We start from the raw sequence: 14,781 nt of genomic DNA on the forward strand, positions 1-14,781 counted from the left end.
ATTAAACAAGTACAGCTTTGCCAACTTGCCTTTGTTTGCAGTGGTAACATGTATGCGTTGTGCATGGTATGAGTAGTAGTTTGTACTCATCATCCTCAGTCATTAACGTATATTGCACCCACTGACCTATTAGTTGGTGTTATAAGCATTATGGCCTAATGTGTTTCAAGTGCCAATTCAACACCTGTATGTGTGTGTGCACATAAAACACAGACACATAATGTGCTCACAGGTATCCACTGTGTCACTCACTGCTTGGCACCATCTTCATTAATAAGTGCAGTGTTTAGGTGGGTAAATCCTTATCAGAGCTGCCCTGCAGAGGTTAAAGTGTTTGCTTGTAAAGTCTCGTCTGACCTCAGTCCGTTGGCATGCTGAGCCACTCAGTAGGGTTGCTTATAAAAGCAAGGTCCACACCCACTGACCTCCATAACATACCATCACAGGGTCTGCTCCTGATGCCACTCATGAAAGTGGAGTGCTAGATAGAGAAATACAAGGTGACAGAGATGTCAGTGAGGAAGAAGGTATTTTCTCATGATGCCATTGTTAATGTTACTAATTCGTCACAAAGTATTGTTGCCAGGAAGTATTTTCGCATTTTTCCATCTGCCCCAACAGCTCTCTCTTTGCAATAATTGCTTAACTCCACCACCAACACATGTTGTTTCTTTTCTGGATAGGAAGCTAAATCTGTCACAACCTTGCAGTTTTCCCATTTCCCAATGTGACTGAATCCTATTTAAATCCTAAAAGAAGAAAATGCTACAGTTGGTAAATAATTAATAAGAAAATGCTAATTATAAAACGAAAACAAATGAGTTGAAAGTACACTGGGGTAAAATCATGATACATGATGCAAATATATATTATATTAAATCTGACCATCTAAAAAGTTGTGTTGTTGTTTCCTGTAGGATGCTTTTAGTTTTTGTATAAGGGATCAAAATGATTTTGACCCTCAAGATGAGCTGGCTTCATCATCAGGGCTTTTTACCGTGATTTTACTAAAACAGAACAACTGATTCAGAATGGTATTCATATGGCCATTACACAGTGACAAGTCATTTGACAACACTGATAACTATACATTTTAAGAATAACCACATGGAAATAAGAGATAGAGGCTGTTTACACCTGGCATTGAGATGGGCATCACTTAGGCGTCACTTAGGCACACTTGTGACGGCTTTAGAATGCATCTCCACCATAGACTGTAAAACATCGGTTTCTCTGTGACGTCAGGTTTCTGTTAGGTTTCTGAAGAGCGGTTTTGAAGCTCAGTGTGGGCAGCTCCAGGTGGCTGATCCAAAAATTGGGCAAAGAGGTAAAGCTTCGGTGGGCTGAATGGTGCCTGGTTGTCGTCCAAATGTGTTGTTGTTTCTAGTCGGAATTTGAAATTACTGTTTACCGGACCACTGGGAGCCACCGGAGTGGAGTGTTTCTGGGTTACTGACTGATTACTGTACAAAAGCACAACTTCACAGATTTTGGTAAAACTGGATAATACTTTATGGAGAAAATATTTGTTGGTTTTCCTTTTTAATCTTTCGGCTACTCTGCCTCAACTCTCTGGGATTTATGGAATTTCCTGATAAACAGATATCTTTACTTGTTTCTAAAGTAACTGCTAACTATATAACTGTGCAGCTATCGATTATCAGTTAGCTACCACTAATAGTGCAACTAGCTCCACAGCTGACTGAGGCTTCAATGTGGCCCAGAACTCAATCACGAACACACGGCTAATGTGGTCTGAATGATCAGATCTTAACAAAGTCTGTACTTAGAGCTGTCCATTTGGGATCGGATCACCCAAGACATATGTTAATGCCAGGTTTAAACAAGGCCTTAGATAATTCATATGCTACAAAGGAATGGCCATAACACTTCCTGCAACTCAGTAATGTAAAACTCTCTGAACCCTTTCTCATGTGAGTGGTGGCATCTGTCCAATGTCAGCATGGTTGATACTGGCTACCGTCAACTTTTCCAGACTTGTAATGCAACCAAATAGTCGCTTCATTGTCTTCTATAATTAGCCAATCCATCTTTGATTATGCGTGGTAACTGCAGCGTCATGGAAAAAAATCAGTTTCATAGCAGCTGATGTCCAGATATTGAATCCCTCCTTGGCTTCATCATCCTGCCACCTACCATCTACCCTGGACCCCCTGCAAGATCCACGCCACCACACAGATGAAGACGCTTTGCTAACCCATGTTGGTACAGCTGCCTCTTCTCTAGCCTCAAACTAGCAGAAGCAACAGCTGGAAAGACTGAGGCTTTGTCTGGCTCAGTAGGCCAAAAGTGCTGGGAAACTGATATTTGTCTGGCCGCAGTGTTGAGCTATGGGGCCACGAAAGGGCATCAATGGCTACCACTGGATCAAGACACTCCATAATAGACAAACCATGTTATGCTTTCATGATAGTTGGTGTTTCCTTGAGGATGTGCCACTTTGTGAATGGATGGATGATGGTTTGGCTCCATGGACTAAGAGAAAATCTGGAAAAACAGAAGAGTAGAACAGACACTAGAAATATAAACCGTAAAAGAATAAATAAAAATGCTGGAACGATCTGCTGGTAAGGTATTTAGGATCCTTTTTAGAGTGCTAGAAACACAGATTTTTCTGCTGATAAACAGACACTGGTTGAAAAATAAACTAATTAAGGAATTTTACAAAAAATACAAAAATAAAATTAATTAATTGTAATTCCTTCATCCAATAGCAACATCATTCATTCACAGCATCAGCTCATTGTGATGCCAGGGGGACTATGATGGAACAATTCCACAGGATGTCAAATGGTGAGTTTAACCTCTCAAATAAACAGGCCAAATAATAGATCAGGTAAATTCATGTGATTCAGACAATTTGAAATGTAAAGTAAAACCAGTATTTGCTGATTAATGAATCAATTAAGCCTCAATTAAGTTTTAAGTTTTAAGTTTCTAAGATTCTAGAGACCTAAGACAAAGGTGCAAGGCTAGGCAGGACATGATATAGTGATAGTGATATTATACAAAATTTGGGAAAGTGTGTTATAATAATGGAAGTTGAATAATATCATATATTATGAGTGTTTTTATTCATAAAAGAATAATTACTCTAAAGACAGCCATCACTGCCATTATGGTCATTATTAACATCCTGAAAACATCATCATCACTGTACACAGGGGACTCTCTTTGGCCACTGGCTTGTAGTCTTTCTCACCCTCCCCTCTCGCTCTGCCTTTCCCTCTCCCTCCCTCTCTCCTGCTGTCACCTCTCACAGAGCCTGGCAGCATCAAGCCAGCTTGCATTTTAATTTGGCCCTGAAGTTACTTATTTCATTATCGATCATCCGTAATGCTGAATCAATGTTCATCTTGTTACGTGGGCCATACCCGTGTAATACAGTGATAGTGGGGCCCAGAGTTACTCATTCCCTTTACAAAGTGACTTTACCGTAAAATCAATGCCTTGTGTTACTGATACAGGGGAAACTGCAGCAGATGGAGTGAGAGTGAGTGGGCAGAGGGGAAACAAAAAAAGCAACTCACCTTCAATGCAGTGTTTTTAAAGGCACTCAAAAAGCATTGCAAATCTTTACAGTGTAAGCATTTTATTCTTTATCAGTGTGCTAGTGATGCTATGAATGATATATAAACTAATCACATATATTCAGCAGATATCAGTTGGATATGATGCTGTGGTTTATGGATCACTGCCCTGCTTATACTGTCACTGCACTGGGAAACTGGAAGCACTACCTTGATTGCATTTTACATGTTTTGCACAGGGCTGTATTATTTTATGTTGATCATGCCCCCTTGAACCAGAACAAGAGTATGATGTTATAAAATATATATAATTTAGTTCAGTTCAATCCAGATTCATGGAATGATTTTTTTTGTTTGCTAAATAATAATGAAGTAATGGCTGTTAAAAAGTAACTCTATTCTACAAATACAACATGGGGATCCCTCAGAGCAGTATGCATGATTTTTATGTCCATATGAAAATACTGGGAGTAAAGCTCTGCTGGGAAAGGAATCGGACTGTGCTATCCAGTCACTTTTAACTGATAACAAAACCATAACATAGTACCAGATGTATTGTTTTGGGGGTTTTGTTCTTCAATGCTTCATCACTTCTCCTGGAGTCTGAAAAATGAATTAGTACCCCAGTATTATATTTTGAAGGGATTGTTAGTATCACAGGTGAAGTGTAAACTACATTTAATATCCCACAAAGACATTAATGCAATATTATAATAGGAAACTGAAGCATAGTGCTAAACCCACTATTGATTAAAATGGGCACACAAAGTCTGAATGACAATGTTACCTTTTATCAGGGTGATGAGACAGACCATATTAAGTGGATATTATATTGACAGATATTACAGGGTTACTAAGCCAGTGTGGATATAGTATTTTGGAGCGCATATAGTAAGTCTATAATCTGAGTTATTTATACATTTGTCAACACCCCATATGGGCCTGCTATGCACATAAATACAGAACATTTACAAGCTGCAGGCTGTTTAGTTAAAGCTCTATTCAAGGCCTAAATCTAAAATGAATCTCACACTCAATTCATGTGCTCAACAGCTGACCATTTAAATTTAGTAGTACCCTACAACCTGAAGTAAACAAGTTAATGTAAACCATTTGCAAGGTAATGCATTAATTCACTCTTTGATCCACTGTCATAACCCAGTTTAATAAGTTGCAGTCCATTGACTATTAATTTGTTTCCAAATGGTGTGAGCAGGAGGAACAGTTCCAAAATGCTTTACTTTGCCACTAATGCAAATCAAAGTTAAGCTATCTATTTAATATGCATGATTGGTTGGTGTAATGTAATTAAAATCATACTATTTAAATTATTAACAGTGAAAAAATTAAACTTTAAATGTATTTCCAAAGTACACTTGCTTCTGCTCCTAAGAACAATTAATTTTAGAAACTAATTCATTTATTGGATTAAGCTGCACTGTTCTTTAAACACTGCAAGATTTCTTGGACCTTTATTTCACCCTAATGGGACATGAGTTTGAAAGAGCATATCTGGAGAGTGAATGTGTTGCACAGTTAGTTTTTTAGGTTACCAACAGCTTTAAGTTTGAACTCACTGAGGAACATTTCTGATTAACAACAACAGCTGTGTATATTCCCAACAGCAAAGAATAATTGCTTTGTAATAAGCTAGGAATAGGATAATACCAATAGTCACTTGTGAATTACACTGAGACTTTTTCCTATATGCTTTGTCATTTAGTTTCATCATTCTGGCAGATGTCAAATATATTGTAACTTGTATATTGGCTTCAGCTGACCAGTAGCTTTTCTTGATCACACTGAAAAAGCTGTAAATCACTCCACTCTTATATATAATATTTACAGCAGCAGTTTCTGCACATGAAACTGAAGATGTGAAATGCTGGTGAGTAACAAACTCTGCAAGCTACTGCATTTTGGTGAAGGTCTACTTCAAATGCTTAACAAAATGAGTGCTGGTTTGTCAAGCAAGTCAAAAAAATCTCTCTCTATCTCTCTCTCTCTCTCTCTCTCTCTCTTTCTCCATCTGAGTCTCCCTCTCTCTGCCTCTTTTACACACACACTTCAAACTACCACAAGCATCCAAGGGTCATTAATTGCGTTTTCTTTTCAAATCCTCAATCCTCTCCGTAATTAACGGATGTTGATCAGCAAGGGCTCCCTTAAAATTGATTCCATGTGTGATAAGAGATGTGTTACGTTTTTTCTTCTGTCACCGGGGCGTTATGGAAAAGATCCAAATGTGTAATTTGAAGTGTCTCTGTTTGAAGCCTTTGATCTCGCCTGTTTTGCAGCGCCTCGGTTCATCATTTGCGACGTGTCGCTGGTGCCCTGTGTATTGCATAAGGAACTACTGTTGAGCGATAGGCCGTGTATGTTTGCTTATGAGAATGTGAAATTGTGTCATCTGCATAATTACCGTCAAAGAGCTCTCTACAAAACAGCCCTCAAGTCACTCGTGTATGATTGCCCTCTTTTTACAGCACCTACAAATTAAATTGGCTCCAGCGCGCTCCCAGCATTCTTTCACAGGAATTAAGAAAACTAATTAAAAGTAGATATAATAATAATAATAATAATAATAATAATAATAATAATAATAATAGGATTTGTGGCAACTAAATAAAATTGCCAGAATTATTGCTCTCTGTCTACAGTTTTCCTGATGTTTGCTGTGTTGAATTTTGGCCTATTCCGATGCGTGTGTGTTTGCATGTGTGTGTATACGGAAGTCAAGCAGAGGTTAGTTTACTGTTTACTCTTTACTCTCTTTAGGAGAGAGGGGAGCGGCGTCTTAATGCTTTTATGGCTACGCCAGTTTCCCGGGTCGGCGTGAAAGTGTTAAGTTAGTGCGTGGTGAGTTTGATTGGAGGTAATAAATCAGACACGGGGGCGGTGGGGCACATGGTCCCGGGGATGAGACACGTGTCCATCCGGACTCGGAGCGCTGCTTAGCGGACACCAGCGGGCAGACACCTCGCTGGACTCTCAGATTTATGCTCTCACTTCTAACGTTTATTACGGTTCAGCCACAGTCCCCCCCCCCCCCTCTCTCTCTCTCTTACATGCACACACACTTTCTTCTCTATTCTCTGTCTGCAATATGATGTTTGGACGTGATTGTTTTTCCTTCTTAAATTTCTAATTCTGCTTTACAGGTGTTATGCTGCTGCATGTCAAATACCATTCACTTATCCTTAACCACCCTTCATTTCACTGTCTGGACCCCCTCAATTTGCAGGTCGATCTTATGTGTATGCGTGTGTGTGTGTGTGTGCGCGCGCGCGCGCGTGCGCGCGCATAAGTGTGTGTGTTAAGTGTGAGTATGCTATTGACTGCTATGTAGTGATTACCATTCCGGTCGGATGGCACCAGCAAGCCTCTGTAATTAATAACCCCATAATCCGGGTTGGGGTGGATGTCGGCGAAGAACACACACAGATTCAGGACAGAGTTTTACAGAAACAAGGCGTATCCTTATGGGTAGCTCTATATATGAAATTATAGCTGCTATTATCCCTCCCAGACAATGATAACTATCTGCTTCAAAAGAAGATTAAAGGTTTATTCAAGTTCAGAGTTCTTGGAAACCCAGAATCGCATTATCAAAACTAAACTGAGATTGATGAAATTTAATTTCGCTGTCAATAATACATTAGGACTTATACCATATTCAAATAAAGTACGTCAAATTATAATTCAGTCTCTGCAGTTGTTTTGCAAACGATTAACAAAACAGATGCTGGTACAAAACCGGGTTGAAATGTGATTATTGTTGTCCTGTACACACTTTCATGTATTGATTCATGGAATTTCAATTCAGACTGTCTTGTTTTGTTTTAATCCGTATTATTTACAAGAAACATCAAGTTACATCAACATTATCAAATTAATTTCTTAAGGTGCAGTCTGTCCAGATGATCGTTTTGTTTTTTAGTGGATTAAGATCCGTTATTTAAAATCTCTAAATGATCCGTTTATTTACGCAGCATTATTATTATTATTATTATTATTATTATTATTGTGATTGTTGTTAAAAATTATACTGTTGATTAATTGTTTTTTCCCTACTTTTTCTTATTGAAATCTACATTGTTTCCCAGAATAAACATCTTCCCAGCCCAATCCACTAAGATGTTTATTACTTATCATTGTTGGTACTTTACACTTAGTCTTCATTAACAGTGTAATGTCCCTATCGTCAGTTCACTCTTTGATGTCAAGTGGCTACATGCCACCCGTTTGATGTTTCAAATTAAAGAATGAAACGACTCCGATTCCCTGCCACCAAGAGCCCTTAACACCTCAGAACCGGTGTAAGAACAGCTTTCACCCGGTGATGTAGCAATAAATTAAAAAAAGCGCGTGTAACCTATGATCCGGGGTCTTTACAAGGCCTGACCATCAGTGCTTACAAACGCATTAATTATTAATTATTTACAGCTTTTTTTTAACTTGTGTTATGCCACACATTGTGATGTGTTTTGTCAACATCCCATTTAACATTGTTTTATATAGGCTAGATAAATGTCAATTCAAAAAGGTGTGGGTAAACTTCCCATTAAAAAAAGGTAGTAAAACTGTCTTCAAGTTGTCTTAAACTTAACCTTTACTTCCCGATTTAAGTTTTTCTACCCGATATCCTCTTGTAGGTAAGTGTCCAAGTTTGCTTCTACAAAGACAAGAGTCTTCTCTATTTGTGTATTAAAAGGAAACTGCAGACAAAAAAAGTTAATCAGTCACTGACACCAAAATGCTTACTGTTGTGCAAATGGCCAAAATTGTGAATTAACACAAAAAAATTCGGTAGGACAGACGCGAACAAATAACAAATGAAATAGATTGGCGAGCCATAAAATGAGATTTGAAACCCCATTCAAATAAGAGCTCGCGACGTCAGTGCACTTATCCGAGTGGGGGGGCGGGGGGGGGGGGGGGAGGGAGGGAAGGAGGGAGAGAGAGAAGAGAGAGAGAGAGGGAGGCTGTTTGGTGTGCGGTGTATATGAGAGGGGTGAGATTTGAGAAATAGGAGGGGCTTCTAAACGACTAGAAATGTCAATCTGAGCAAGGGAGTCCCAATAATCTAAAGCAATCTGTAAGGACCTGACCTTAGTCCATCCAGATCAATAGGGAAGTGAGGGTGGAAAGAAGAAGAAGAAGAGGAAGAAATAAGGGGCGCAACCGGATCGTTTACAGTGGCTGTTCCCGAGGAAATATAGACTTCCCTTGCTTGCACCTTTTGTTGCTCACATGCTCACACTGTAAAAGTGGATATCGAGGCAATTCCCTTGCTTTGTGTGATTGCAGCAGACTTTTTTCCCTTTTCCTACCGCCATGTCTTTCCCTCAGCTGGGATATCAGTACATCCGACCGATATACCCGCCGGAGCGCCAGGGGATCGCCAGCAATGCTCGGTCCGGGACGGAGCTCAGTCCGTCCGGCGCACTCTCCAACGTCCTCTCCACTATGTACGGATCTCCTTTCGCAGCAGCAGCGCAGGGCTATGGAGCGTTTCTCCCCTACTCAAACGATATATCAATTTTCAATCAATTGGTAAGTCACTCTGCTTTCTCTTAACTCACCCAAAACTTTTATGTTAGCTACAGTTAAAAATAAAAGAAATAAGCAATGCCGACCTTTAGGAGAGGTTGTTCTACACTTTTTTAAGTGTAAACTTTTAGAGCGCCTTGGTGAACTTCGCGTTGAATCTTTTGTGAAATGTAGTTATAGTGGTTAGAAAGTAACACATTAACAAGCTGTGGGTTATTGTGAATGGAGTTAGGCTTATTGTTAGCCCATCAGTTCCTAAACAGATAGCAAACGAGTTAATAAAATGATACAATGTGCTGTGGGAGGTTTACAGGAATGTATAGGTGGGGAATAAGTGGATGAAAGCAAAGTGTTGTGTCCTTGCAACTATTTCGGTTTTTATAAATTAAAAATAGTTTAATTAATTTTCATTCAGTTGTGAAGCTTGTGGTAGTAAATAACGATTTAGGTTGTGAGAAAAATACATTAACTGTTTTGGTTGTTTTCACTTTAATAATGGCCCCATTGTTACTTTATTACTGTAGATCCACATGTCATATTAGGATGAATATATTTATTATAATAAAAAAAAACCCAGACAAAGTATTTGTCTTTGCATTAATATTTGAAGTCTTATAAATCCCTCTGACTCTTTGATTCCGTGTCTTTGCAGGGTGCTCAGTATGAATTGAAAGACAGTCCCGGTGTCCAGCACCCAGGGTTTGCCCACCATCACCCTGCTTTTTACCCATATGGCCAATATCAGTTCGGTGACCCGTCCAGACCCAAAAACGCCACCAGGGAGAGCACCAGCACCCTGAAGGCCTGGCTCAGTGAGCACCGCAAGAACCCCTACCCAACCAAGGGCGAGAAGATCATGCTGGCCATCATCACGAAAATGACCCTCACCCAGGTGTCCACCTGGTTCGCCAACGCCAGGAGGAGGCTAAAGAAGGAGAACAAGATGACCTGGGCCCCCCGGAACCGCACCGACGAAGAGGGAAATGTTTACGGCAGCGATCATGAGGGGGAGGAGGGGGACAAGAGGGAGGACGAGGAGGAGATCGACTTGGAGAACATCGACACGGAAAATATTGAGAACAAGGACGACTTGGACGACCAGGACGACCTACATTCAGACATTAAACTAGACGGGAGGAGTGACTCTGAGATTTCTGACGGCTATGAGGATTTACAAGGGCCCGACCAGAGGTTTCTAAAGGCTGTAGGGAAAGAGGGCAAAGACGTGGAGAGGGGAGGAGAGCACTTCCACAGCCACCACCACCACCACCATCACTCTTCTTTGGACACCAAAGCGTCCCAACAAAACGGAGAGCAGCTCAAACTAAACCCTGTGTCCGTTAGCTCACCCCCCTCAGAAAACAACCCTGCCCCAGCCCAAAAGCCAAAGATCTGGTCTTTGGCAGAGACTGCCACGGCCCCTGACAATCCGCGCAAATCGCCACAAATAAACGGCAGCAACTCCGCAGGGCCGGCCGCCCAGACCATAATCGCCCCTCACAGACTCATCTCTTCTTGTCCCGTTGGGAAAATCCAGAACTGGACGAACCGAGCTTTCTCGGCGCATCAGCTGGCTTTACTGAACTCAAATCATTATCTGGGACTGGCAAACCAGGCAACAGCCACCGGCCTGGCCCTCTACAGCAGCAGGCAAACGGAGGACAAGAGTCATAGTTCAGAGACTCCAGTCACAGGTACATGTCCCCGACACTGAGACGCGCATGTATAAATAACTACAAAAACAAAGACACTAGTCCATTGCCCGTCATTCATTTCTATTATTTTAGTCCTCCTTTTGCCTTCTTTGCCTGTTCATGGATTTTTTTTTGTCTAGGCCACACAGATGAACAGTGTTACAATGTTATAGCTTACAGAAGACAGTGTGTGTGATGTGTGTGTGCGTGTGTAACTGCTTTGAAAAATGCCAGAGAGGATTATGAACACCACACCAGAAAGCTTTTTTTTTTTTTAAAGTCAAATGTTGAATTGGGTGAAAAATGATTTTAATTTTTGTGCCCCTTCCTTCCTTTATTTGAAATTGTTATATCCTTATGATATTAAGGCCCATGTGCTTGTATTCAGTGATTTACATAAATCCCTCCACCCATCAAACCAAACTCGTTTTGAACACAAAATTCACAGGATGTGCTCAGATAATAGGCAGTTCAATTATTTTTTATTTTTCATTGCCACAATTTCAGAGAGCTAGTGCCTTGGATGCAGAGAAAAAGTTGTTAAAAACAGCTTGCCACCCAGTTCAGAGATAGAGAGGCTGTCAGTTAATGACATTTGGGGTTTTTCTTTTTGATGCCATATCACATTTTCTTTTTTAAACGCCATATTTACCCAAATTAGCTTTTATTCTAAGATTTGTTTTATCCCTGTGTGTGTGGCTTGTGTTATTTCGTCAAGGCCTATGTTACACTTACTTGTTTGGTCATGCAAATGAGCTCAATGCAAATTCACTACAGGCTCATTTTTGAAAGGCAATTGTCACTTTTATATCACTTTGTGTTTTTAGCTCTTCATGAGGCTATTATTAGTGTTTTTGTTTTAGATCACTACAATTTTCTTTCCTTTTACCCCTGTGTATTTCAGGCCTCAGAACTAACTACAAGCAGCGGTGGTTCTATAGGCTCTCTCCTTTCCATAACCTCTCACCCATGCTCTTTTTTCTTTTTCTTTTATTTGAATATGGAATGTAAAATAAGAATAATACATCTCTGTATACTTACATTGTAAGCATGTCCTGTGTAAAACTGCTAATGTAATAATGTATGAACCTGTAGTCTGTGAGTTTTTTTTTTCTTTTTGTAAGTTCTGTGAGGATTTGATGTTCAAATGTTTTGTATATAAAGTTAAGAATATGTACATACTTGTGAACCAAATTGTACAAGAAAGTCTATATTTTGGCTAATAAATGAACTGCTGCAACTTTAAGAAATGGTTGGTTTTTGGCCGAGATATTTTGACAGCTGCTTTTGATGGTGGCTGTCATTGTTCATTGCTGCTTGAATTGCATTGCTTTGGTTTTTGTATGTGTGTTAGTGGACAGCCCGAGGCACAGACTTCATCCTCCGCGGCAGTGATAAGTAAATATTCGAGAGGGATTTATCACACTTTTGTAGTGGAGGTTCTTAAGGCTAATTAGCCAGTGTTGCGGCATACATTTGGATATTAATGTTGTGGGATTATCCTTATAGAGGCATAGCGGTCGCATTAAAATGAATAATTCTTTCATTAATTTTCCTCTGAAATTGTATCGTCCATAAAAATACTTTAGGTAATAAATGGCTGCTAGATGATCGTTGGTACTTGGTAAGAGTGGCTGAGCTGATCTTAAAGATGGATTTTAGCTGTGCAGTGCAACTCCCAGATCTCATCATGCTCAATTTGTAATGCTTTTGCTCTGCACATATATCATTTTCTTGAACTAACGCTGCTCTTTGGTATAATTGTAATATATTGTCGCTGTACAACTAATAATAACATCATTTATTTTGTTTGCCCGTGACGTGATCATTTGCATGCTTGAGCCCTTATCAGAGGAAGTTTATGTAAACTTAGTGTTGGAGCTCCCTCTACAGTCAATTGCAGTCGGCCGTGTTCTGGTGTACAGACACACATTCTGCTCAGGTAGTTTCACTTTTTGGGGGGCACATTTCTAATTTATCCATCAGTGATATAGAATTCGATAGTAATATTTTGCTCTCATTAATCTGTCACAATAGCATACCTTTTTAATGTGTTTTCAAGCCTTAACGTTGTGATTTTATGTGGATGAACACAGTACATTTGTCAAAATGAATCAGCAGACTTGTTTTAATGCTTCAGAAAGCAAAATAGGCCTATATATTGTTAAAGGTATGTAAAGTTTTATTTTTGGTCCAAAAATATTTAATAAAAAACAAACAGGCATTTTCACTTGAGGTCACAACAAACCTCTGGGCATAAACATTATGCAAATATTTACCCAAAGGCATAATAAAACAAAACTGTTAACATTTAATAAGAAGATAAAATTTATATATTTTTTTACTCTATAATAGCTAAATCATTAGCATATATTTTATGGCTGCCATGCTTAACTTGAGCATTACAGGACTTCTCAATTATCCTTGATAGCGAATTCAGACGTTTCACTTCCTGTTTTGAAATCAGGTAGATTAAATACAAGATTTTAAAAAATCAAGGGAAAAGGGAAGAAAGGGGGAAAAAATCTGTGAAGAAACAATACCGTCAATATTCCTATTTTTCAAATTTAGCAGAGATTATAAAAACATACCTTCAGCCTTTGAAATACTCATAAAAGACATGACAGTCTTAGTCATGCAAATTCTTATTTTTTTATTCATCTTACTGAACACCGTAAAAAAACATATTATTGCTTAAAACAGTAAAAAATGTAGGTATTTTTGGGAGACAAATTTAGATTTTCTAACTCTCCTACTCTAAACGAAAAGCACCTCTTTTGTTGTAGCCTAACGTTTTCATCTTTAGGCTATTTATTCATTATTTATTTATAAACCTTTTCATAGTTGAATTTTGGGAGGACTGAGATTTATGATGGCATTTATATTTTAAAAACGCACAGTCTGTCACACATTCTTCGACTAGACTAATGTGGTCAACGAGGACAATGTCTTTTAATGTCTGCCACTCAGGGCAGCAATCGAAGATGAAAAGCGCTGATTCGCTCGAGCCGTATCCTCTCTAGGTTTAGGATATGCTTTAAACAAACCCCATCTCAGCCGGGGGAGAAACTCCGGAGCCTTTTGGAGCTCCTCTCACCATGTTGCCTTCCTGTCTAATCAATTATCTTCCTTGAGAGCCTCATCTTAACGCGCGATGCATATTCAAAAGTGGCGTCAGCCAGCTGATTGATGTAATGTTTTTTTTTTCTTTTTGTAGATTGTTGCTCACTTCCTTTTTTGAAGGAAGTAGCCTCGAATGACCAGCATTACAGTGACATTGGCGATTCATAATTTTTCAATACAACGGAAAATGTGGGGTTCACATGGGATGTAAGAAAGTAAGAAACAGTCAAATCAAATCAGAAAGAATGGCTTTCAATCAATTATGTAATTGTACATTTAACAAACCATTACCTTTATAACACTTACCATGGCTGTATTATAAACAAATGTTATAAAGATTTATGTCAATTTTAAAAAGCTATTCTATAAATAAAAGATGGACTACAAGGGCAGCTAGCTGCATGTGAGCACACTGAACCTTATCATAAATAACAATGCTTATTTCTTCACTGTTAACAGGATGTTTGCTCCCGAGGGGCCTAGAGCAAGCCACCTCTTGATTGTGAGGGTTCAATTGAAATGCAACTGAAGGGCCGGTGATCGCGTCAAGAGCTCGGGGCCTCTCCTCTGATCAGTGCATGAAATTGGGGATTAAAAAGCCTCAGCAGAAACAAAGTAATCATGCCTGCTTATGTCGCCATACGTGTCCAACCTGCTCCCGGTTACAAAGAGCAAATGGAATGCATTAGCTAACATTTTGCTCTGAGCTACACAGGGACCATTTCCAGTGGGGCTGGTGTGTCACTCGCCTCCTCGCACGTTAAGTGGATGTTCTCCTGGCTAATGAGCAATAATCAACATTGACTACTCTTCTTATTTCTGAGGTCCATGCTGTGTTAAATGCTTAGACTCTGGGGCAC

General features: G+C 39.4%; 1 protein-coding gene across 1 annotated transcript; it reads left to right on the plus strand.

Moving 5' to 3' along the window:
• The first annotated feature begins 8,621 nt into the window (after positions 1-8,621).
• On the plus strand, positions 8,622-12,044 carry irx3a (iroquois homeobox 3a). Its single transcript, XM_038702055.1, has 2 exons — positions 8,622-9,107; positions 9,757-12,044. Exons 1-2 carry the CDS (start codon positions 8,889-8,891, stop codon positions 10,816-10,818), a joined length of 1,281 nt encoding a protein of 426 aa, XP_038557983.1. The 5' UTR covers positions 8,622-8,888; the 3' UTR covers positions 10,819-12,044.
• Positions 12,045-14,781: the final 2,737 nt, after the last annotated feature.

This window comes from Micropterus salmoides, unplaced genomic scaffold, assembly GCF_014851395.1.
Source record: "Micropterus salmoides isolate LMB-PRFRI ecotype aquatic unplaced genomic scaffold, ASM1485139v1 Ms_hic_scaffold_6, whole genome shotgun sequence".
In the NCBI taxonomy this organism is placed as follows: Eukaryota; Metazoa; Chordata; class Actinopteri; order Centrarchiformes; family Centrarchidae; genus Micropterus; species Micropterus salmoides.

What these genes read in the sequence shown, in the direction of transcription:
- irx3a (XM_038702055.1), top strand. Translation starts at nt 8,889, where the DNA reads ATGTCTTTCCCTCAGCTGGGATATCAGTACATCCGACCGATATACCCG. An exon ending in TATCAATTTTCAATCAATTG is followed by an intron (nt 9,108 to 9,756) that starts GTAAGTCACTCT and finishes GTGTCTTTGCAG; the next exon opens with GGTGCTCAGTATGAATTGAA.